Genomic DNA, 22,503 nt, shown 5'->3' on the forward strand with positions numbered 1-22,503 from the left:
TGTGAACTCTTAGTTGCGGCATGCATGTGGGATCTAGTTCCCCCACCAGGGATCAAACCCAGGCCCCCTGCATTGGGAGCACGGAGTCTTACCCACTGGACCACGAGGGAAGTCCCAAAACAAAACCTTTTTATGCTTCTGCAACTCAGGAAGGAATGGCTTTCCCTGTCTGGTCCTTGGCACCTTCAGCAGAAAAGTTGGGAATCTAGAGTGACCTGATTTCTCAGGCAAAAACCCTTCCTTTGAGTCAGGGAGAGACCCTTACCAGTACTGAGTATTGTGAGAAATCCAAACAGAGTGAGTTGGTGTTGCTTTCTGTTTTTTTCTTGAGCTCTTAACTGAATGTGAAGTGAACAGGGATAGTTGCCTTCCTGATGGCTATAACATACTGTAGCTCTAAAATCAAACCCTTTAGAGAACTTAGAAGGGATCTGAGAACTAGGAAAGGAAGAGAATATGGGCTTCTGTGCATAAAAAGACGGATGGAAGAGACCAAAATTACATCATTCAACAAAAATTGACTCAGCTACCTCTCATGCATCAGGCAGTGTTGTACTTACTGGGGAACACATAGCAGGGAACAAGACAGAATCCCTGTTTTTCCTCAGGAGTGGATATTCTGTGAACTCCAGGGAAACTGTGGCTTGCCTGGTGTTTTGATTCCCTCTTTTCCTCTCTTCCCTCTGTTAGGAGAGAAGAATAAGCTGAACAGACTCTGACCGTTGGTTTTCAGCTCGCCAGGACCTTCTACCTAGCTCTCCTTTCCTGGCTCATGTGCTGCATCCTCTGCTCTCAGTGTGCAACTGGCCCCCAACGCAATGTGTGTTTGTCAAACCATGGAAGTGGGGCAGTATGGCAAGAACGCAAGTCGGGCCGGAGACCGGGGAGTCCTCCTGGAGCCCTTCATCCACCAGGTGGGCGGACACAGCAGCATGATGCGCTACGACGACCACACTGTGTGCAAGCCCCTCATCTCCCGGGAGCAGCGCTTCTACGAGTCCCTCCCTCCCGAAATGAAGGAGTTCACCCCTGAGTACAAAGGTCAGTCACTGGCCAGTTTGGAGACGGCAGCAGCTTATAGGCCCTCAGCTCAGTTTTCCTTGTTCTGATGGCCATGTGGTGTGATTGTAGGTCTCTGTTGTCTCAAAGCAGCAGAGTCACTTTGTTAAGCAAAATTTGAAGCTGAAACCATCAGCAAGGTCTTTAGATCTTGAAAATTGAATTCATTGATAGGTAAACCTGAGAAGAATTCACAGCATTAAGTCCCATTGGTGAAGAGCATGCTGTTGTCAAGGAGGTTTCCCTGTTTGCTGGAATGGTCTAGGAGAGAAGGGGCAGCACTTATCTGGTCCCAGAGGAGGAAGAATTGGATGCTTTCCAGGCTAAGGCGATGAGACAGCTGGCGAGGAGGCTCTGTGGAGCTTGTGTATGTATGTGCTGGGGGATGAATTGATGGTAAGAAATCTACAGAAGGATTGGGGCCTGGAGGGTCCTAACTTTTAAAGGAAAAATAATCTGTTTTAAAATGTAAATTAACTTTATAGACTAGAACCCCGTGAATATATACCAGAATTTAAGGTACTTGATTTTCAAATCTGATTTTTGTCACTATGTTTATATACTTTTATGATTGCCCCTCATGTTGTAAGTTATGTTTTTTGTGTTCTGTTCTTTGTTTTGTTTTGGCTGTGCCACATGGCTTGCGGGATCTTAGTTCTCTGACCAGGAATTGAACCTGGACCACTGAAGTAAAAGCACCAAGTTCTAATCACTGGACCGCCAGGGAATTCCCTGTGTTCTGTTTTTTTTTCTTAATTTATTTATCTAATTTATTTATTTTTGGTTGCATTGGGTCTTTGTTGCTGTGCAAAGGCTTTCTCTAGTTGCAGTGAGCAGAGGCTACTCTTCGTTGCAGTGCGTGGGCTTCTCATTGTGGTGGCTTCTCTTGTTGCTGAGCACGGGCTCTAGGTGCATGGGCTTCAGTAGTTGTGGCGTGCGGGCTTCAGTAGTTGTGGCTCGAGGGTTCTAGAGCGTAGGCTCAGTAGTTGTGGCGCATGGGCTTAGTTGCTCCCTGGCATGTAGGATCCTCTAGGACCAGGGCTCGAACCTGTGTCCCCCGTGTTGGCCAAGCGGATTCTAAACCACTGTGCCACCAGGGAAGCCCCTGTGTTCTGTTTTTTAACTTTTCCAAAGCAGTATGAATTCAGTCATGTTTGTACCATCCTTTACTTGGGGGATCCTCGATTTAGAAAAACCAATCCATATTGGTATTGACTTTTGTTTCCTTAAATCTTTAATTGTGCTGAAATATACATAACATAAACATTTCTTAAATTATTTATTTATTTTTGGTCGCCCCGTTGGGTCTTCGTTGCAGTGCGCAGGTTTTCTGTAGCTGCGGTGAGCGGGGGCTACTCTTCGTTGCGTTGCGCAGGCTTCGCATTGCGGTGGCTTCTCTTGTTGCGGAGCACGGGCTCTAGGTGTACAGACTTCAGTAGTTGTAGTGCGTGGACTCTAGATGGCAGGCTCAGTAGTTGTGGTGCACGGGCTTAGTTGCTCCGCAGCATGTGGAATCGTCCCGGACCAGGGCTCGAACCTGTGTCCCCTGCATTGGCAGGTGGATTCTTAACCACTGCACCATCAGGGAAGTCCACGTAACATAAAGTTTAACCTTTTTTTTTTAAGTGGACACACCTTGTCTTTTTTTTTTTAATTGAAGTATAATTGATTTATGATGTTTGTTCATTTCTGCTGTACAGCAAAATTTACCATTTTTAAGTGTATAATTTAGTGGCATTAAATACATTCACAGTGTTATATACCATTACTATTATCTATTTCCAGAACTTTTACAGCATCACAAAATCTCTATACCCATTAAATAACTCCCCATTTCCCTCTCACCTCCCCTGGTACCCCCTAATCTACTTTCTGTCTCTACAAATTTGCCTATTGTAGATATTTCATACAAGTGGAATCATGTAACGTTTCTCCTTTTGGGTCTGGCTTATTTCACTTAGGATAATGTTTTCAAGGTTCATCCACCTTGTAGCATGTGTCAGAACTTCATTTGTTTTTATGGCTGAATACTATTCCAGTGTAAATATATGCCACATTTTGTTTATCCGTTCATCTGTTGATGGACACTTGGGTTGTTTCCACCTTTTGCCTATTGTGAATAATGCTTCTGTGAGTATTTATCTGAGTCTCTGTTTCCAATTCTTTTGAGTATATAGGAGTGGAATTGCTGAATCATATAGTAATTCTGTGTTTAACTTTTCTGAGGAACTGTCAAACTGTTTTCCATAGTGGCTGTACCATTTGACATTCTTACCAACAGTGTTCCTATTTCTCCACATCCTTACAAACCCTTGTTTTCCATTAAAAAAAAAAATTATAGCCACCTTAGTAGGTGTGAAGTGGTGTCTCATTGTTTTGTTTTTATATGCATTTTCTTAATGATTAATGAATGATGTTGATGTGCCATTGGCCATTTGTGTATCTTCTCTGGAGAAATGTCTGTTCAACTCCTTTGTGCAGTTTTGAATTGTATGGTTTGTTATTATTTTCAAAACAGAATCAGAATAATATCAAATTTGGAGGAATAAATATTCTAAGGCTGCAAAACGAGAGAGAAGCCAGAATCACACACACTGCTGTCTCTAAGTGGCTAAGAAACAACAGTTATAAATGCTTTATAAATGTAGCTTTAGCTACCTACTTATCCACACTCAACACATCCATGGCCAAATCTTCTGCTATAAATATGCCAAAACCAGAAAGAGAACTACAAGCCCTGTTAGCTCATGGAGTTCTTCTGATGCTCAGGGAAAAAAAAAAAAAACACTTAAAATGGAGTTGAGCCCCTGGCTCCAAAGAAATGTTTTCTAAATCACAACCACCAGAATTGGAACAAGTTAGAATTTCAAGGTGCCACCCAGGGAAGGATTGTCAGTCATATATTGGTTCAGTTTTTCCCCCAACCTTCTCTCAGACTGGGGAACAGAAGTCTTTAAAAGCCATAGCAAATCCTTAGTATCTACCTGATTTTTTTTTCCCTCAGGCTGCATTTTCACTAGGGAAGAATAAATACACTTTCTCAAAAATACAACTAAACTAAAATTGATCTCTTCTTTTTAAGTCAAATGAAGTCCAGTTTATTCAGAGAAAATGGAAGATATGATGGGTCCAATTCATGTATTTCAAAGACTTATACTATAGGGTTTTTACCTTTTTTTGTTTTGATTTTGGCTGTACCGCGTGGCATGTGGGATCTTGGTTCCCTGATCAGGGATCAAACCCATGCCACCTGCAGTGGAAGTATGGAATCTTAACCACAAGACCGCCAGGGAAGTCATTTACTTTTTATTTTGAAATAAATTTAAAATGACAGAAAAGTTGCAAAAATAATAAGAGTTCCTCTAATGGTCCCATGATACCGATGTACCAAGTAAAGCCCTGTCATTGTGTGGCTCACCTCTCTGTGCAGATGCACGTACTGGCTCCCCAGTATGCATGGCAGGACCATCAGCCCCGTGCTAGATGCAGGAAGAGTCTTCAACCTCTTGAGTTCCGCCAAGATACTTTATTTTAAAAAAAAAAAAAAAAGATACTTTATTTTTTCCACCAAGGTGATATTCTAAAGTATCATGAATTGAAAGCTGTAGTCGATGGTCTCTCCAAGGTGATTCAGATGCCAGATGTGGATTTGGATATTACCAACATAATCCAAGCTGATGAACCCACTGCTTTAGCTACCAATGCATTGGGCTTAAATTCAGTGTTTGGAAGAGACTACAGGGCACTGAAAGACATCTTGATCAACACAAACCCAGCCACCCCTCCCTTCCCCTCTCTCTGCTTGTGTTGCACTGGCTGCTCTGTGACCACTAGAGTCCTCTCTACTGTTCACATACATTCAGTAGTCAAGAGCACACTAGAAAACCTTCTTAAGTGCTGGGATTTACTCTTAATTTGGAAGAATGTGCTAAAGACTCAGATGAAGTTCAGTATCCAAATGATGTATCCCATTGAAGGAGAAGGGAACATGCACATTTTCTGTTTGGCCAGAAGCATAATGCTGTAAGTTTAACCCTTAGATAGCTGGGTAGATAGAGCTATTTTTCAGCTAGAAGAGGGAAGCCAGTGTGTTCTGCTCCATGAATTCAGCTTTTGGGAAGAGCTCCTGGCTTCTTGGGAATGAACTCACTGTGGCAGAAATTGTGCTGTGGTCTGTTCTCCAGCAGACAGGAGGCTGCAGTGTGATGGTGCCAGCCAACGTGCAGAAGTGGATGAGGACCTGTAAAAACCTGGCCCTTTTTAACACTGCCCTTAAGTTCCTTAAGTGAATTTCAGTACCTGATTTTAAAGGGTTTAGATTTTAAGTATGATGCTGTTTCATGCCGATTGTTACTAAAGAGACTTATACTAAAATCAGAGTCTTTACTTAGGCTGGTAGTCTAGTATCAATAAGCAAAAGCATCATTAAAAAATATATAACCATAGTATAATTTATAATTACCAAAGCTAGGAAAGGAACATTGGTATAATACTATTAACTAATACGTACATTTTATTCAAATTTTGGCTGTTTTTCTACTTACAAATTTATTTATTTTGGGCTGCATTGGGTCTTCGTTGCTGCGCACGGACTTTCTCTAGTTGTGGCGAGTGGGGGGCTACTCTTCATTGCGGTGCGCGGGCTTCTCATTGCGGTGGCTTCTCTTGTTGTGGAGCATGGGCTGTAGGTGCGCAGGCTTCAGTAGTGTGGCACGTGGGCTCAGCAGTTGTGGTTCATGGGCTCTAGAGTACAGGCTCAGTAGTTGTAGCACATGGGCTTAGTTGCTCTGCGGCATGTGGGATCTTCCTGGACCAGGGCTTGAACCCATGTCCCCAGCATTGGCAGGTGGATTCTTAACCACTGCACCACCAGGGAAGCCCCCCCCTTTTAAAAAATATTTATTTATGTTTGGCTGCATTGGGTCTTATTAGTTGCAGCATGCGGGATCTTTGTTGTGGCACATGGGCTTCTCTCTGGTTGTGGCGCACGGGCTCCAGAGCACGTGGGCTCTATAGTCATGGCATGTGGGCTCTCTAGTTGTAGAGAGTTGGGCTCAGTAGTTGTGGCATGTGTACTTAGTTGCCCTGCGGCATGTGGGATCCTAGTTCCCCAACCAGGGATCAAACCCCTGCATTGGAAGGTGGATACTTAATCATTGGACCACCAGGGAAGTCCTGACCTCAACACTTTTGAAAAGTACTAGTAGTTATTTTGTAGACTGTCCCTAAATTTGGATTTGTCTTATCTTTCCTCAGAATTAGATTGAGGTTGTATATTGGGTTGGCCAGAAAGTTCATACAGGTTTTTGTAAGATGTCGCAGGAAAACCCGAACGAACTTTCTGGCCAACCTAATATTTTGGGGTGATAGAAATGATCCTGTGTCCTCTTCGGTTCATCATGTCACAAGGTGCATAACTTGTAACTGGTGATTTAACTTTTTTTAAAAAATTAATTTATTTTTGGCTGTGTTGGGTCTTCATTGCTGTGTGCGGGCTTTCTCTAGTTGCAGTAAGCGGGGGTACTCTTTGTGGCGGTACATGGGCGTCTAATTGTGGTGGCTTCCCTTGTTGCAGAGCACAGGCTCTAGGCACACAGACTTCAGTAGTTGTGGCACATGGGCTCAGTAGTTGTGGCTCGTGGGCTCTAGAGCACAGGCTCAGTAGTTGAGGTGCACAGGCTTAGTTGCTCCACGGCATGTGGGATCTTCCCAGACCAGGGCTCGAACCCGTGTCCCCTGCATTGGCAGGCAGGTTCTTAACCACTGCGCCAGCAGGGAAGCCCCCCCCCCCCATCATTTTTGACTATTGCTTTACTTTCAGTTACTGCAAGATCTTTGAAGCTCATCTTGTATTTTTCGTGTCCCGATTCAGGAATCAAATACTTCTGCAACAACCTCTTCTTCCTTTTAGGAATGGTATTTAGAAAAAACAAGATCTTGGTGCTAGATGTTCTGATTGCTACTGGAATATCTTTGCCTTTAGCCCCTTCGAACACACAGGTTTAGAAAATACATCTATTAATACTAACCCACAATTACACATATATTTCTTTATTTCCAGAAGTACAGGTATTTTTAAAACTCAGCTAAGGAAAAATGCCAGTAATATTTTATATTTTGGCAGTAGGTTTGAAGAGGGATTTTCATTTATTTAGTATGACCAGTGGTAGTTACCAAGTGTTAACTTCTTTTTTTTTTAATATTTTATTTCATTTCATTTCATTCCATTCCATTCCATTTCATTTCAATTTGTTGGGTCTTTGTTGCTGCGTGCGGGCCTTCTCTACTTGCGGCCAGCAGGGGCTACTCTTTGTTGCAGTGCACGGGTTTCTCATATTGGTGGCCTCTCTTGTTGCGGAGCATGAGCTGTAGGCACATGGGCTTCAGTAGTTGTGGCACATGGGCTCTGTAGTTGTGGCTCGCGGACTCTAGAGCTCAGGCTCAGCAGCTGTGGTGCACGGGCTTAGTTGCTCTGCGGCATATGGGATCTTCCCGGACCAGGGATCAAACCCATGTCCCCTGCATTGGACACCTAACCACTGCGCCACCAGGGAAATCCCAAGTGTTGCTTCTTTTTTTTTTTTGTGGCACGCGGGCCTCTCACTGCTGTGGCCTCTCCCGTTGCAGAGCACAGGCTACGGACTCGCAGGCTCAGCGGCCATGGCTCACAGGCCCAGCCGCTCAGCGGCATGTGGGATCTTCCTGGACCGGGGCACGAACCCGTGTCTCCTGCATCGGCAGGCAGACTCTCAACCACTGCACCACCAGGGAAGACCAAGTGATACTTCTTAATAGTACTAAATATGAGGTTCTAGGCTTCTGTATAGTTATTCAAAACTTTGCCTCATTCATTTTTCTGTTACCAGTACTTAGGCATCTACTAGATGCCAGGCCCTGTGCTCATTAGCGTAAAAGACAAAAAAGGCCCATACCTTTATGGAACTTACATGCTAGTGTGAGAAACAAAGAATAAACAAATTATAGACAAAACAATTATAGATTGTGATACGTACTTTGAATAAAATAAGTCATGTTCTATAATTGAAAATAATAAAGCTTCCAAAACAGAGCCCTTGATATAGAATGATCAGGGAAGGAGTGTCTGGGGAGACTTAAAGGACTGAAGGATGAGGAGCAGCTGTGGGCAAAGGACAATGGAAAGGACATTCCATTCCTCTCATAGACAAAAGCCCTGAGGTAAAAAACAACTAGTTCTAAGAACTAGTCTACCTCTTTTTGCCAATTAAGAGTTAAGAAACAAAAGCAATTATACTCCATTAAAGATGTTAAAAAAAAAAAAGTTAAGAACCCTATTCATAAATGGTCAAAGGAGTTGAATAAACATTTCTCCAGAATAGATACACAAATGGCCAATAAGCACATGAAAAGATAATCAGCATCATTAGTCATTAGGGAAATGCAAATCTAAACCACAATAGAGACTACTCACAACCAGTGGATGGCTATTAAAAAGAAAGAAAACTAATACAACATTGTAAAGCAACTATATTCCGATAAAAATTAATTTGAATAAATAAATAAAAATACATTAAAAGAAAGAAGGAAAAGAAAGGAAGGAAGGAAGACAGGAAGAAAGGAAGGGAGAAAGAAAGAGTGGCAAAGATATGGAGAAATAGGAACATTGCTGGTAAGAATGTCAAATGGTACAGCCACTATGGAAAAACAGTTGGACAGTTCCTCAAAAAGTTAAACACAGAATTACCATATGATTCAGCAATTCCACTCCTAGGTATATACTCAAAAGAATTGGAAATAGAGACTCAAACAGATACTTGTAATACTCACAGAAGCATTATTTACAATAGACAAAAGGTGGAAACAACCCAAGTGTTTGATTGGGTTGAACAGATAAACAAAATGTGGCATATATTTAAGCTGGGAGAGTATTCAGCCCTAAAAACAAATGAAGTTCTGACACGTGTTACAAGGTGGATGAACCTTGAAAACATTATGCTAAGTGAAATAAGCCAGACCTCAAAGAACAAACATTACATGATTCCACTTGTATGAAATATCTACAGTAGGCAAATTTGTAGAGACAGAAAGTAGATTAGAGGGTACCAGGGGTTCAGGTGAGAGGGAAATGGGGAGTTATTTAATGGGTATAGAGATTTTGTTTGAGGTGATATAAAAGTTCTGGAAATAGGTAACGAAAGTGGTTATACAACATTGTGAACGTACTTAATGCCACTGAATTTTACATTTAAAAATGGTTAAAGTGACAAATTTATGATAAATATGTTTTTACCACAATTTTTAAAAGTAAAAAAAAAAAAGTATATTAAAAAAAACCCCGAAAACCTCTACCCAAATGTAATTCTCTGTGTTTAAGCCAATCTTAAAAATGCCAAGAAAATTAGGACTTACATCAAATGAAGTAAAGGACCATTGATTTTCGTTTTCCTACCTGAATTCTTTCTAGGTGTGAGTAATGAGGTAAAAAAAAAAAAAAAAAAAAATTAGGATCAAAAAATATATATTTTTTAAACTAGTGGTAGGTTGCATGGCTCATTTAATTACCAGATCTTACCCACTCTTGGAAGGCTCTTCTTCCTGTTCGACCCATAGCATAACCACTTCTCCCTTGATCAGGTATGATGCTCTGTGTCAAGGTACTCAATGGTATGTGCCTGCAGAGAATTAAAGGTTTCCAATATAGCTTTAGATGGCCCTGCAAGATAAAAAGAAATTGTAAAGGAGGGAATGATGCATTTGAGTATATAAAATTAAAAAGTTTTATCAAAATACACTTTTAAAGAAAATTAAGAGCTATTTACATCATGTAAAACTGACCGAGGATTTGTTTCTAGAATGTGTGTGTGTGTGTGTGTATGCAATTCAAAATCAACAGGAGAAAAGACAGTTCAGTAGGAAAATGAGCAAAAATAAAATCAATGAAAACTAAAGACCAAAGGCTAGGATAAATCTCTAGCCAGACTGATTAGGAAAAAGAAAAGACATAAATTTCCAATATCAGAAATGACAGATGTGGGACTTCCCTGGTGGTCCAGTGGTGAAGACTTCACCTTCCAATGCAGGGGATGTGGGTTCGATCCCTGGTTGGGGACCTAAGATCCCACGTGCTTCACGGCCAAAAAACCAAAACATAGAAGCAATATTGTAACAAATTCAATAAAGACTTTAAAAATAGTCCACATCAAAAAAGAAATCTTAAAAAAAAAAGACAGGTGTGTCATCACTACAGTTTCTACCGATATTAAAAAAAATAAAAATATTATGAACAACTTTATGCCAGTAAATTCTACAACTTAGGTGAAATAGACAATTTATTGCAACACACAAACTATGAAAACTCACTCAAGAAGAAATGAATAATCTGAATAGCCCTATGTAGTAAACAAATTGAAATTGGAATTTAAAGCATTTTAGCAAAGAAAACTCCAGGCCCACACAACTTCACTGGTGAATTCTACCAAATATTTAAGAAATACTACACAAACTCTTCCAAAAAGTTGAAGCAGGAATACATCTCTACTCATTCTATAAGGCCATTACAAGAAAATTAATGTCCTAGACGAACCTAAAAAATTTGAACAAGATTTTAGCAAATTGAATCCAAGAATATATTAAAAGGACAGTATGTCATGACCAAGTAGGGTTTACCACAGGAGTAATGCAGGGTAGGTTTAACATTCAAAAGTTAATGTAATTGACCATATCAATAAACTAAAAAAAGAAAAATCATATGATTATCTCAGTAAATGCAGAAAAAGTACTTGACAGTATCCAACATACATTCTTTTTTAAAATTTATTTTACTGAAGTATAGTTTATTTACAATGCTATGTTAATTTCTGCTGTACAGCAAAGTGATTCAGTTATACATATATGTACATTCTTTTTCATATTCTTTTCCATTATGATTTATCACAGAATATTGAATATAGTTCCCTGTGCTATACAGTAGGACCTTGTTATTTAATCATTCTATATATGTTTGCATCTGCTAATCCTGAACTCCCAATCCATCCCTCCCCCCCCAACCCCCACAAGTCTGTTCTCTGTGCGTATGTCTGTTTCTGTTTTGTATTGTAGAAAAGTTCTTGTCATATTTTAGATTCCACATGTAAGTGACATCATGTGGTATTTGTCTTTCTGACTTACGTCACTTAGTATGACAATCTCTAGGTCCATCAGTGTTACCGCAAATGGCATTATTTCATTCTTTTTTATGGCTGAGTAATAGTCCGTTGTCTATATGTACCACATCTTTATCCATTCATCTGTTGATGGACATTTAGGTTGTTTCCGTGTCTTGGCTATTGTGAATAGTGCTGCTGTGAACATAGGGGTGCATGCATCTTTTTGAATTACAGTTTTGTCCAGATATATGCCCAGGAGTGGGATTGCTGAATCATTGGCAACTAGTTTTTTGAAGAACCTCCATGCTGTTCTCCATAGTGGCTGCACCAATTTACATTCCCAACAACAATGTAGGAGGGTTCCCTTTTCTCCACACCCTGTCCAGCATTTGTTATTTGTACATTTTTTAATGATGGCCATTCTGACTGGTGTGAGGTGGTACCTCATTGTAGTTTTGGTTTGCATTTCTCTAATAATTAGCCATTGTTGAGCATCTTTTTTTTTTTTTTTTTTTTTTTTTGCGGTACGCGGGCCTCTCACTGTTGTGGCCTCTCCCGCCGTGGAGCACAGGCTCCGGACACACAGGCCCAGCGGCCATGGCTCACGGGCCCAGCCGCTCCACAGCATGTGGGATCTTCCAGGACCGGGGCACAAACCCGTGTCCCCTGCATCGGCAGGCGGACTCTCAACCACTGCGCCACCAGGGAAGCCCTGTTGAGCATCTTTTCATGTACCTGTTGGCCATCTGTATCAACATCCATTCTTGATAAAACAACAGGAGTAACAAAACTCTTAGCAAAGTGGGGATGGAAAGAAAGTTCCTCAAACCTGATAGAAGGCATCTATGAAAACCTACAGCTAGCTTCCTACTCAGTGATGAGACAATTGCTTTAACCCCTAAGATCAGGAATGAGACAAGAATGTCCATGCTCTCCATTTCTAGTTGACATATAACTTGGAGGTTCTGGCCAGTGCAGTTAGGCAAGAAAATGAAATAATAAAAGACATCCAGATTGGAAAGGAAGAAGTAAAACTGTCTTTATTTTCAGACAACATAGAATTCTGTCTTCAGCCAAACTATCAGTCAAGTGTTGGAATAGAATAAAGTCCTGCAAAGGACTCAGAAAATTGACCTCCTGAACATTCTTAGGAAGTTACTTGAAGATGTATTCCACTCAAATAAGGAGGAAACCAAGAAAGAAGGGAAAAGGAGAGGACATAGAAGGAACAATTCTCACTCTGGTCAGCTGCAGCAAGGAGGGGCCCAGCATGGGAGCTATGTGGCAGGCCTGGGGGACACTCTAGATCAGAGTATGAGGGGGAGCCCAGGAAACAAAGAATATTGTAGACCAGAGGGCATTCAAACCTGAACATAACTGAAGCTCTGGAAAAGACAAAGAGAAGAAGTTACAAAGGCAGAAACCTGTAGGAGAGGCAGTCATCTGTGTAAGGAAGCCAGGACACAGTTGTGAAGCTCACTAAAGTGAGCTGTACATTTAAGCAATGTAATGAGAAGGTAAGAAAAATCTATTTCACCTTAATGTCTTAAGGATTTTTTTCCCTAATAGAGACCAGGGATTGGGGCAGTGCCCTCCTGGAGAAGGAAATGGGCCAAAGAGAAGGATATTCTTGGTCTGGCATACTGACATATTCCTAAATGCTTCTCACTGATTCTCAATAATGCTGATATTGCACACCAAGAGTGTAAACGAGGAGTGTAGCTGACAGAGGGTTGGATATGGAAGTTAGATGAAGGGCAGCCTCGACCTTTTTAAGAACAAATAACAAAAAACTCCTTGATTTCTAGGTATTGTGTTTCAACTCGTTTGGTAATGATCCAGAAGAAACTATGAAAACCTGTTTGATAAAAATGGACACAACAAACTGTTTTGCATGAGTACAGCACGGAAAATAGGTGTTTCAACTTAGGAATGCTGGTGGTTTGGTGAGGCAGAAGTTCTGCCTGTTGAGCTTAGAATAGCCTGATGTTCAGTGTCGGCAGAAGACATATTTTGGGGACTGTCTTTGAGAAGTCTTGATGTCTCTCTAGGTGACATTGTCAGGCAGAAGGAAACCAGATCTAGAGGAGGACATGGGAAATGACAGCATCATAGAGCAGTTAAATAAGTAGAGAGTTAAATTATGTCGAGTGTGGATGTCACCTAGAAAATACAGTTCTTTTGAATGGTACAGAAGGCAGTAGTTGAAAGTGAGAGGGTGGGCTTCCCTGGTGGCTCAGTGGTTACGAATCCACCTGCCAGTGCAGGGGGCATGGGTTCGAGCCCTGGTCCGGGAAGATCTCGCATGCCACGGAACAACTTAGCCCGTGCACCACAACTACTGAGCCCGTGCTCTAGAGCCCGTGAGCCACGACTACTGAGCCCACATGCAGAACTACTGAGCCCACACGCCTAGAGCCCGTGCTTCACAACAAGAGAAGCCACAGTGATGAGAACCCCCACACACCCCAGTGAAGAGTAGCCCCCGCTCGCCACAACTAGAGAAAGCCCGTGCGCAGCAACAAAGACCCAACGCAGACAAAAATAAATAAATTTATTAAAAAGGAAAAAAGAAAGTGAGAGGGTTAGACAAGAGAATGGGAAAAATACATAGATTTATCCAAAATCAAAGGTAAATAGTGGACTTAGAATGGGGGATTAGTGGTTAGACTTAGAATGGGGGATTAGTGGTCAGCTGTGTTTTGGAAAGATGTCTGCTAGTCATTGTTCCCACAGTTGATTCAGGGCAGGTGATGTCAGTGTGCTGAGGGACAGCATGTGCCAGCAGTCTGAACTGAAGGGATCCAATCTCTGTGGACATTTGTTGACTGGCTGCCTTTTTTTCTCCAACAGGAGTGGTGTCAGTCTGCTTTGAGGGGGATAGTGATGGTTACATCAACTTGGTGGCCTACCCTTATGTGGAAAGTGAGACCGTGGAGCAGGATGACACACCAGAGCGGGAGCAACCTCGGCGTAAGCACTCTCGCCGGAGCCTGCACCGGTCAGGCAGTGGCAGTGACCACAGGGAGGAGAAAGCCAGCCTGTCCCTTGAAACCTCAGAGAGGTAAGGGGATGGTAAGCAGGACTGGTGGTTCATGTCTGGTCCTGATATACTCAGAATATCTCTAGAGTCCTGATACATCATGGGGAAGTAAGGCTCAAGGTTGGGGGAAGGTGGCTGATGTTCTTAGGCCATCCACATAGGTGCAGGCTGCCGCCTGTATGTCACATCACCCCAGTGATGCCTCCTTCTGAGTATGGCTGTAGCTAGTCAAGAGAGAATGAAGTTCCCTCAGCTTTTTGGGAACAAGAACACCCTGTTTTCTCCAGCTTTGTTATGTTTCGCACCCCCAAGACAGAGGTGGAAATGCATTGGTCCACGATGAGGTTCCAGCTCCTTTCTCACCTGCAGGATGTCAGAGCCCAAAGGCAATGAGTGGCATCCAGACTAGTGTTCCTTAAGGGTTTGGGTGTCATATCTCTCTGAGACTCTGATATCAGCTATTAGTCCTTTCCCTGAATCTGAAATTCAGTTTATTGCATTGGAAATTGATTTTTCTTGTAGATTAGGAAAATAGTCTACAAAGAATTATTTTTCTTGATATATCATGCAAAAAAATGTGAACCCCGACAAGGGTGGCCATAATCAAAAGGATAGACAATAAAAGTTTTGATGAGGATATGGAGAAATTGGAACCCTCCTACATTGCTGATGGGAATGTAAAATAGTGCAGCGATTCTGGAAAACAATTAGGCAGTTTTTCAAAAAGTTAAACTGGGCAACTGCACTCCTAGGTATATGCCCAAGAATTGAAGGAATATATTCACACATAAAACTTGTACACAAATGTTTATAGCAGCATTATTCGTGATAGCCGAAAACTGGAAACAACCTGAGTGTCCATCAGTTGGTGAATGGGTAAATTAAATGTGGTATATCTATACAATAGAATATTACTCAGCAATAAAAAGGGATGGGGTACTGACACATGCTACAACATGGATGAACCTTGAAAACATTTATGTTAAGTGAAAGAAGCCAGTCACAGAAAACCACATATTATATGGTTCCATTTATATAAGATGTTCAGAATAGGCAAATCTATTGTTTCTGTCCAAGAGACAGAAGGCAAAGTCAGTGGATGCCAGGGACTGAGGGGGAGGGATAGATGGGAAGTGACTGCTAATGGTGACAAGGTCTGTTTTTGGGGTGATGAAAATTCCTAAAAATTAGATAGTGGTGATGTTTTATAACCTCATGAATATACTAAAAAAAAACCCAAAAAACTGAATTGTAAAAAAAATAAAACTAATGTAAATAAAAAATGAGCGTTTTGAACCAAAGTGAAATTAAAATTGTATGATTAAATTACTTTATATATATTTGATATCACTCAAAAATAAGTTTCAGTGAGGGAATTCCCTGGCAGTCCAGTGGTTGGGACTCGGCACTTCCATGGCCGAGGGCCTGGGTTTGATCCCTCGTCCGGGAACTAAGATCCTGCAAGCCGTGCGGCATGGCCAAGAAAAAAAAAAAATTCAGTGAATAGGATGCTCTGTGACTTGACCTAGAAGTTGGAATTGGGACTTTTCTTAGGTGTGGCAGCACATAGTTTGTCTCTGACATCAGATCAGATCAGTTTAGCAACACAGGCTGCACACCCTAGCTCCTTAGTACTTACACCATTTACTCACTTTAATGGGCTCATGCATCTGGGCCCCGTGTCACCCCTCAGGAAGGTCTATGCGTGGCACATTAGACTTGATCCAGGCCTCCCCTACCCTGTGTAGTGAGACCCCAGAGGGTGACTTGTGTGAGCCCCTTAGCAATGGGTATGTTCTTCCTTCTTAGCCCCCAGGAGGCAAAGACTCCGAAGGTGGAGCTATACAGCCACTCGGACGTCCCTTTCCAGATGCTGGATGGCAACAGCGGTCTGAGTTCCGAGAAGATCAGCCACAACCCTTGGAGCCTGCGCTGTCACAAACAGCAGCTGAGCCGCATGCGCTCCGAGTCCAAGGACCGAAAACTCTACAGTATCCTTGTTACTGCTTCTCCAGCAGTGCCTGCTACTGGGACCATGAGTCCTGTGTCAGGGCACCTATCAGTACCATGGCCAGCGCCCTCTCTGTTCAGGGACTCCTCTTTTGTTCTCATCTCCCTTTTCCATAGGCTCTTCTTCCTCTTTGTCCTTCTTATTTTCATCAACATGTTGTTTCTTTCCTGCATTTTGGGGCTGGTAAGACTGAAGCTTAAACTTGGCAGTCTAGAAGAGTGCTGTCCAATAGAACTGTCTGTGACAATGGAAGTATTCTGAATCTGTGCTGAAATTTGTGGTAGCCACTAGCCACACTGTAACCAAAATGTGGCTGCTGTGACTGAGTTACTGAATTTTTTATTTATTTAATTAATTAAAATCTAAATTTAAATCACCAGGCATGGATAGTGGCTACCGTATTTATCAGTGCATGTCTAGAATTGGGGGGGAGGGGTGTGTGTGCGCGTGCGCATATGTGCACGTGTGTATTTCTCCCCTCCCAAAAGATAATAATTAAAAAGTAATATGTTTGATTTTAGTATGTTTTTTCTAAAGATAAACACTATACCTGTGCAATATAAAACAGTTTTTTAAGATACCAAAGGTAAAAAAGTATTATGAAATGGGAATTCTTAAAATCATTTAGTGTTTTGAAACAGTAGACAATAAATAAATCTTACTGAGAAACTGAGGGGAAGTATGCTGAGCACTTCATATGTACTTACTCAGTTTTCCTAAGTCTTTTGAGGGAGGAACTGTTATGATTTCCGTTTACAGACGAGTAAATGGAAGGACAGGGTGGTTAAGTGTTGTGCTCAAAGCCAGTGAGTGGCCGAAGCAGGATCCAGTGCTCTCAGGCATTGTGAGATATTTCTGCAACCTTCTTTGAGTTTTACTGTCACTTGTTTATAGCTTATAGCAGGTGATGAGACTAGTTAAAAGCCATATTTAATGATTTTTTTATGTTATTCCTTAAAGAATTAGCGGATATTAAAATATTCATCATCATAGTGATGCTGAGGGTCTTATCCTCCAAGACCATGTGATTGCTACATAGTCCCAAATATGGAATTGAGGGCCAGGCTGTGAGCCCTGATGACTTTTGGCAGACATGTGACAGGCCTGTACCTTTAAGATTGTTGCAGACAGGAGATGTAGATGAGGACATGGATATAAATGCCAGGAGGCCAGGACCACAGAGCCATTTTAAGCAGAAGATCCTAGAAGTACTAAGGGATAAGTTTAAATATATGGTCCACTGGTTTGAAGTTTATTCAGAAAATGGCAAGATAGAAATTTAAATCCAGATTTTTCTAAAGGTTCCTGTTTGGGAATGTTAAATCTGATTTATCATTTTTGTAGTAGTGCTGCAAAGGAAGTTCCTTACTTCTTAGGCCTGAGTGAGACACTGGATTGAGCAGGGCCTTGGTTTACTGATGGTGCCAGGGATGTATGTGAAACTGCCAAATCTTCTTTGGTTTATTGTATGCCTGCAAGACAGATCTAAAGAATAAAATAAAAATGATATCAACAAATGTGGTATATACATACAATGAAAAATTAGTCAGCCATAAAAAGGAATGAAATTTTGTCACATGCTACAATATGGATGAACCTTGAAAACAATTTGCTAAGCGAAAGAGCCAGATACAAAAGGACAAATATTACATGATGCCACTTATATGAAGTATCTAGAACAGGCAAATTCATAGAGACAGAAAGTAGATAGTGGTTATGGGGGCAGGGGAGAGGGGAATGGGAGTTACTGTTTAATGGGTACAGTTTCTAATTTCTATTTGGGAAGATGAAAAAGTTTTGGAGATCGGATGGTGGTGATGGTTGCACAGTAATATGAATGTACTTAATGCCACTGAACTGTATACTTAAAAATGGTTAAAATGATAAATGTTACGTGTATTTTACCACAACAAAAAAGTTTTTTAAAGAAATAATGAGCCAATGGTTTGAAATCCACATTTGAGAGTTTGTGAAGTGAATACAGATTACATTAGAATGGAATGCCTCCTTTTATAGAAAAATGGGATTATGCTTTTCTGGCTGGGGCTGATGGTGAGTTTGGTGGTTATTCCCCTTGACTGTGGCCCAGAGTTCCTCCTGCTTGAGAACGTGGTGCACCACTTCAAGTATCCCTGTGTGCTGGACCTGAAGATGGGCACCCGGCAGCATGGTGATGATGCATCAGCTGAGAAGGCAGCCCGGCAGATGCGGAAGTGCGAGCAAAGTACGTCAGCTACGCTGGGTGTCAGGGTCTGTGGCATGCAGGTGAGTCATCCTTGGTGAGAGCCTAGGTGCTCCTGCTTGCATGTTTTGGGTTGTGTGTGTGCCTGCCTGCTGTCTGAGCCAGGTGTCCTCCTGGCCCACAGTGGTCCAGAATCTCCTCCGAGAGGGTGAGTCCCCTACAGGGTGCTGAGTGCGTTTTTGTAGACATGTTCCCTGAGCCCTCTTGTCCTTACCTGGGGACCTTGGTCTGGGCTCCAGTGCAGAACCACTGTGAGAGCCTGTTGCCTTCATATTGGGGCAAGTAAGACTCTTGTCTGTCAGCAAGATAATTCCTAGTTTGAGTCCAGCTGGTCTCCTGGGGCAACTTGGAGGAGGGCTTCAAAGGTAGTGACAGAAAACCTGTAGGCCTGGTCTCGGCGCATTGCTGGCTTTACCACAGGAAAACTTAGGGTGAACTTGGCCTGCCTACTCTAGTTGTGTAGGGTTGAGCAGAAAAGCTCAGGTTGGTCAGAAGTACTTTCCAGATAGTGCCGCCTGCCCAGGGCACCGTGAGGTCATCAGACCTCCCTGGTACTCACCTGTCTGTCTCCTGGGGTTTCAGGTGTACCAGCTGGACACGGGGCATTACCTCTGCAGGAACAAGTACTATGGCCGTGGGCTCTCCATTGAAGGCTTCCGCAATGCCCTCTATCAGTACCTGCACAATGGCCTGGACCTGCGGCGTGACCTTTTTGAGCCCATCCTGAGCAAACTGCGAGGCCTGAAAGCTGTACTGGAGCGGCAGGCCTCCTACCGCTTCTACTCCAGTTCCCTGCTTGTCATCTATGATGGTAAGGAGTGCCGGTCTGAGTCTTACCTGGACCGCCGGTCCGAAATGCGTATCAAGCACCTGGACACAGGGCTCCCTGAGGTGGCACCATCCTGTGGCCCTAGCACCAGCCCCAGCAGCACCAGCCCCGAGGTGGGCCCCTTCTCTCCACCCAAGGTGGATGTCCGCATGATCGACTTTGCACACAGCACATTCAAGGGCTTCCGAGATGACCCCACTGTGCATGATGGGCCTGACCGAGGCTATGTGTTTGGCCTGGAGAACCTCATCAGCATCATGGAACAGATGCGGGACGAGAACCAGTAGGCCCAGCTCTGGGCTTCCAGAACCCCTTCCTCTCCACCCTCAGGCAGGGACCATTGCTCTGAACTCACCATGAGGACACACAGACTTGCTTTTAAAAGGGTTATATTTCTCTTTGGTGTAAACTAAAAGAAATGTTTTTAGCTGTAGCCTGGAATCCATATATATAAAGTGAAGGAGGGCAGAACACATCCTCTTAGCCAGGCTTCCTAGCTCTATGGTTCTGACTGCTGTGTCCAGGCTGACTTAGGAAGGAAGAAGAGATACCCCTGGTGGTCTTGGCAGCAGAGGCAGGTTGCCCTTGGACATTGGTTTGTCTTGCCTAGGTCTTTGGGGTCTGTGGCTGCAGGGTCCTGCTAGTTGTGGGGTGAAGCCCTGGGTTGGCTCAGGGCTCCTCCACGCTCACTCATCCCTTGTTCCCAGTAGTAGAGGGTTGGGTGCCCATCTCTTGGGGGACTTTGTAGCTTGTGTTGTGGGTATCACCCAGGTCTGTAACAGATGTCCCCAGGGCACCACAGGGCCAACTGCACACAGCTGGACCCTTCTCGGTTCTGACCTTGGCATGAGGCTAGATTCATGAAGCTGTGCTGAAGCCAGCAATGGTAGAGGGCAGGCCCTGGGATCCCCAGGCACTATTTGGCACATGAACCTGCTCCTCCTCCTGCCTGCACAGCCCAGCCAGCGTTTCTCACCAAGATCCCTTGCCTAAGGAGGCCATCCCCTCTTGCCCCACTGGAGGGGGCCCTGCTCTGTTTGCTGAGGAGAGTCAATGATCCAGCAGGCCTCAGGGCCTCTGATGGCTCTGACCCAGCTAGTATTTGCAGTCCTTGTGCTGTGGGTAGGAGTCCTCTTCCTCTAGCTTGGGCAGCTGTGCTGCCTTGGATGGGCTGCTCCTTCCAGGGCTCAAAGGCTGTGGTCCGCTCAGGGTCTCACCTCTCCCCAGGCCAAGCTCAAGGCAGCAGCCCATGTGAGGAGGCCCAGGCTTGTGAGGGAGAACTTTAAGCTTGTTTGCTTATAGGGACATTGGGTGCTGGGTGCAGGTGCCCAGATTCTGCTAATGAGTGTTTTGTCTGATCAGTACTGGGGTCCATCAGTCTGTCCATTTGTCCATCTACCAGCCCCTGTGATCTTTCCCCTGGGGTGTAGCCTTGTTCATTAGTAAATATTGATTTCCTTCATGCTTCCCTCAGCAAAATACTCTCTTTACCATTTCTGGGGTGAGCTTTTGCCCCTGTGCCCTTCCTCAGCAGGTGCTACCTTTTCTAAAAGAACTGGTAGCAAAATGAATTGGAGGAGGTGTTTCCCTGCTGGCCCAACACCCTCTCTGTGAGCCTGGAGTGTGGCCCCCTCAACACTCAACACTGACAGTAGCACAGTGAAGGCCCAGGGGTTGACCCATTCCTTGCCCATAACTTTTGCTACCAGCCCTTAATGGCACAGAGACCTGCCACCTCTAACACATGTGGCCAGGTGATACTGCACTCACCTAGCCATTGCTGAGGTTAGTGCTCTCACCTCTGAGTCTAGGGCCACTGTCATTGTCACTTTCAGCATGTCCCTACTGGGGCATTAATGGTAAGCCTGCCAGCCTGTGTCTCTGAGAGGCCTTGGTAACTGATGGACTAATTTCCTGGTCCTTAGAGATGCAGCCCCACACATCTTAAATGGGCTCCTTGATGGGATCCCATCTCTCTCGGCCCTCTGACCCTGGTGCCATTGGTGGGCAGGTTCCCATTCCTTGGGGCTAGGAGGGGCAGCTTGCCTGTTTCTGGTCAGTAATGACCATCTTCTGTACTATTCTGTGGCTTCATCCATGGGGGCAGTAGTTCTTCATTAGTGTGGATAGTCATTTCCTGGTAAGGCAGAGGCTAAAGCAAAGGGTCTGGGGCCACTCGGGACCCACTTGATGGCACCTCTCCAGCCTGGGGATGTGCTGTGCTTCCTGAGTTTGTATATTATGGGAGATGCTGCCCCATTCCGCTCTTCATCGCGAGAGAGGCTGTACCGACTTAAATTCAGTGTTTGCCTGGCACTAAGAGAGCAGGGCTGGGATTTGCTGCTTCTCCCCCAGGGCAGGGTCCCTTGTTTTCAGTACTTTTGAACACTTGGGAGACACAGCCCTGTTTTCTGGTGGGTGGTGGGCATGTGTGTCTGCACACGCTCTTTGCCACCATTTCGCCCTGTTCCATGCTAGAGAGCCCTGTTCCTGCCAGGCCCTGCCTTCCCAGCCCCAACTTGGGACCAAAGTGCAAGATGGGATCACGGGTTGGGGCGTTCAAGCAACTCCTCTCTATAGTGCTTACCTGGGCGAAGTCGACACCAGCCCCCTAGCGGGGTGGGATGGGCGGTGCTTAAAGAGGAAGGGGACCAGTTTTGCAACTTGCCAGGGACGCCACCCCTCCCTCACATCCGGGCCCGTACAGTGGGCGTGGGGATTCTCCTTACGGGGCCAAAGGCCTGGGCTAGTTCGTATTCTTTGCTCACTTACATCCCGCCACGTGCACCCCCCCCTAGATGCAGATTGCTTGAACTTTTAAAACTGTTCAATTTGGTTTTGTTTGTGCCGATTTAAAAAATGTTTTAATGGGGAAAAGTTTGGGGAGAACCAAGGGAAGGGCCTGGTATCTTTGCTTCTCGGGGAACTGCAAGGCCTCGCCTGGAGGACCGCTCTCTACTCCACTTTCCTGGAAGCTGCCTAAGCCTGTCCACGCCGCCCGAGCCCTGCGCCCGGATATGACACGTGGCTCCGGTCGCGTCTGGGCGCGGTTGCGTTTTCTCGGGACCTTGCGTGCAGGGGAGGGGCTGCTCCGGCATTGGGCTGAGCCTGCCCCTTTCTGTACACCTAGCGCTGCCCGCCCCGCTTGTGTCTGAGGTCGTGTATGTCAAAATAAAGCCGCTAGAAACCGAGGCG

At 44.0% G+C, this 22,503-nt stretch overlaps 1 protein-coding gene and 1 pseudogene across 10 annotated transcripts in view; both read left to right on the forward strand.

Annotated features, from left to right (window-relative positions):
- IP6K1 (inositol hexakisphosphate kinase 1) overlaps positions 1-22,499 on the forward strand; it is a 70,588-nt gene extending 48,089 nt beyond the window's left edge. For 5 of the 10 annotated variants that reach the window (XM_032647839.1, XM_032647841.1, XM_032647840.1 and 2 more), the window contains 5 exons: positions 691-1,041; positions 14,037-14,247; positions 16,036-16,217; positions 18,327-18,502; positions 19,062-22,499. In XM_032647839.1, the coding sequence (XP_032503730.1) occupies positions 819-1,041; positions 14,037-14,247; positions 16,036-16,217; positions 18,327-18,502; positions 19,062-19,595 (1,326 nt within the window). In that variant the 5' untranslated portion in view covers positions 691-818 and the 3' untranslated portion in view covers positions 19,596-22,499. Of the gene's footprint in view, positions 1-690; positions 1,042-1,164; positions 1,456-14,036; positions 14,248-16,035; positions 16,218-18,326; positions 18,503-19,061 lie in introns of those variants that run through there. The other 5 variants (XM_032647845.1, XM_032647849.1, XM_032647847.1 and 2 more) reach the window with 4 other exon arrangements.
- LOC116761703 lies at positions 3,433-5,612 on the forward strand (annotated as a pseudogene).
- Positions 22,500-22,503: the final 4 nt, after the last annotated feature.

Source organism: Phocoena sinus, chromosome 11 (assembly GCF_008692025.1).
Source record: "Phocoena sinus isolate mPhoSin1 chromosome 11, mPhoSin1.pri, whole genome shotgun sequence".
NCBI lineage: Eukaryota > Metazoa > Chordata > Mammalia > Artiodactyla > Phocoenidae > Phocoena > Phocoena sinus.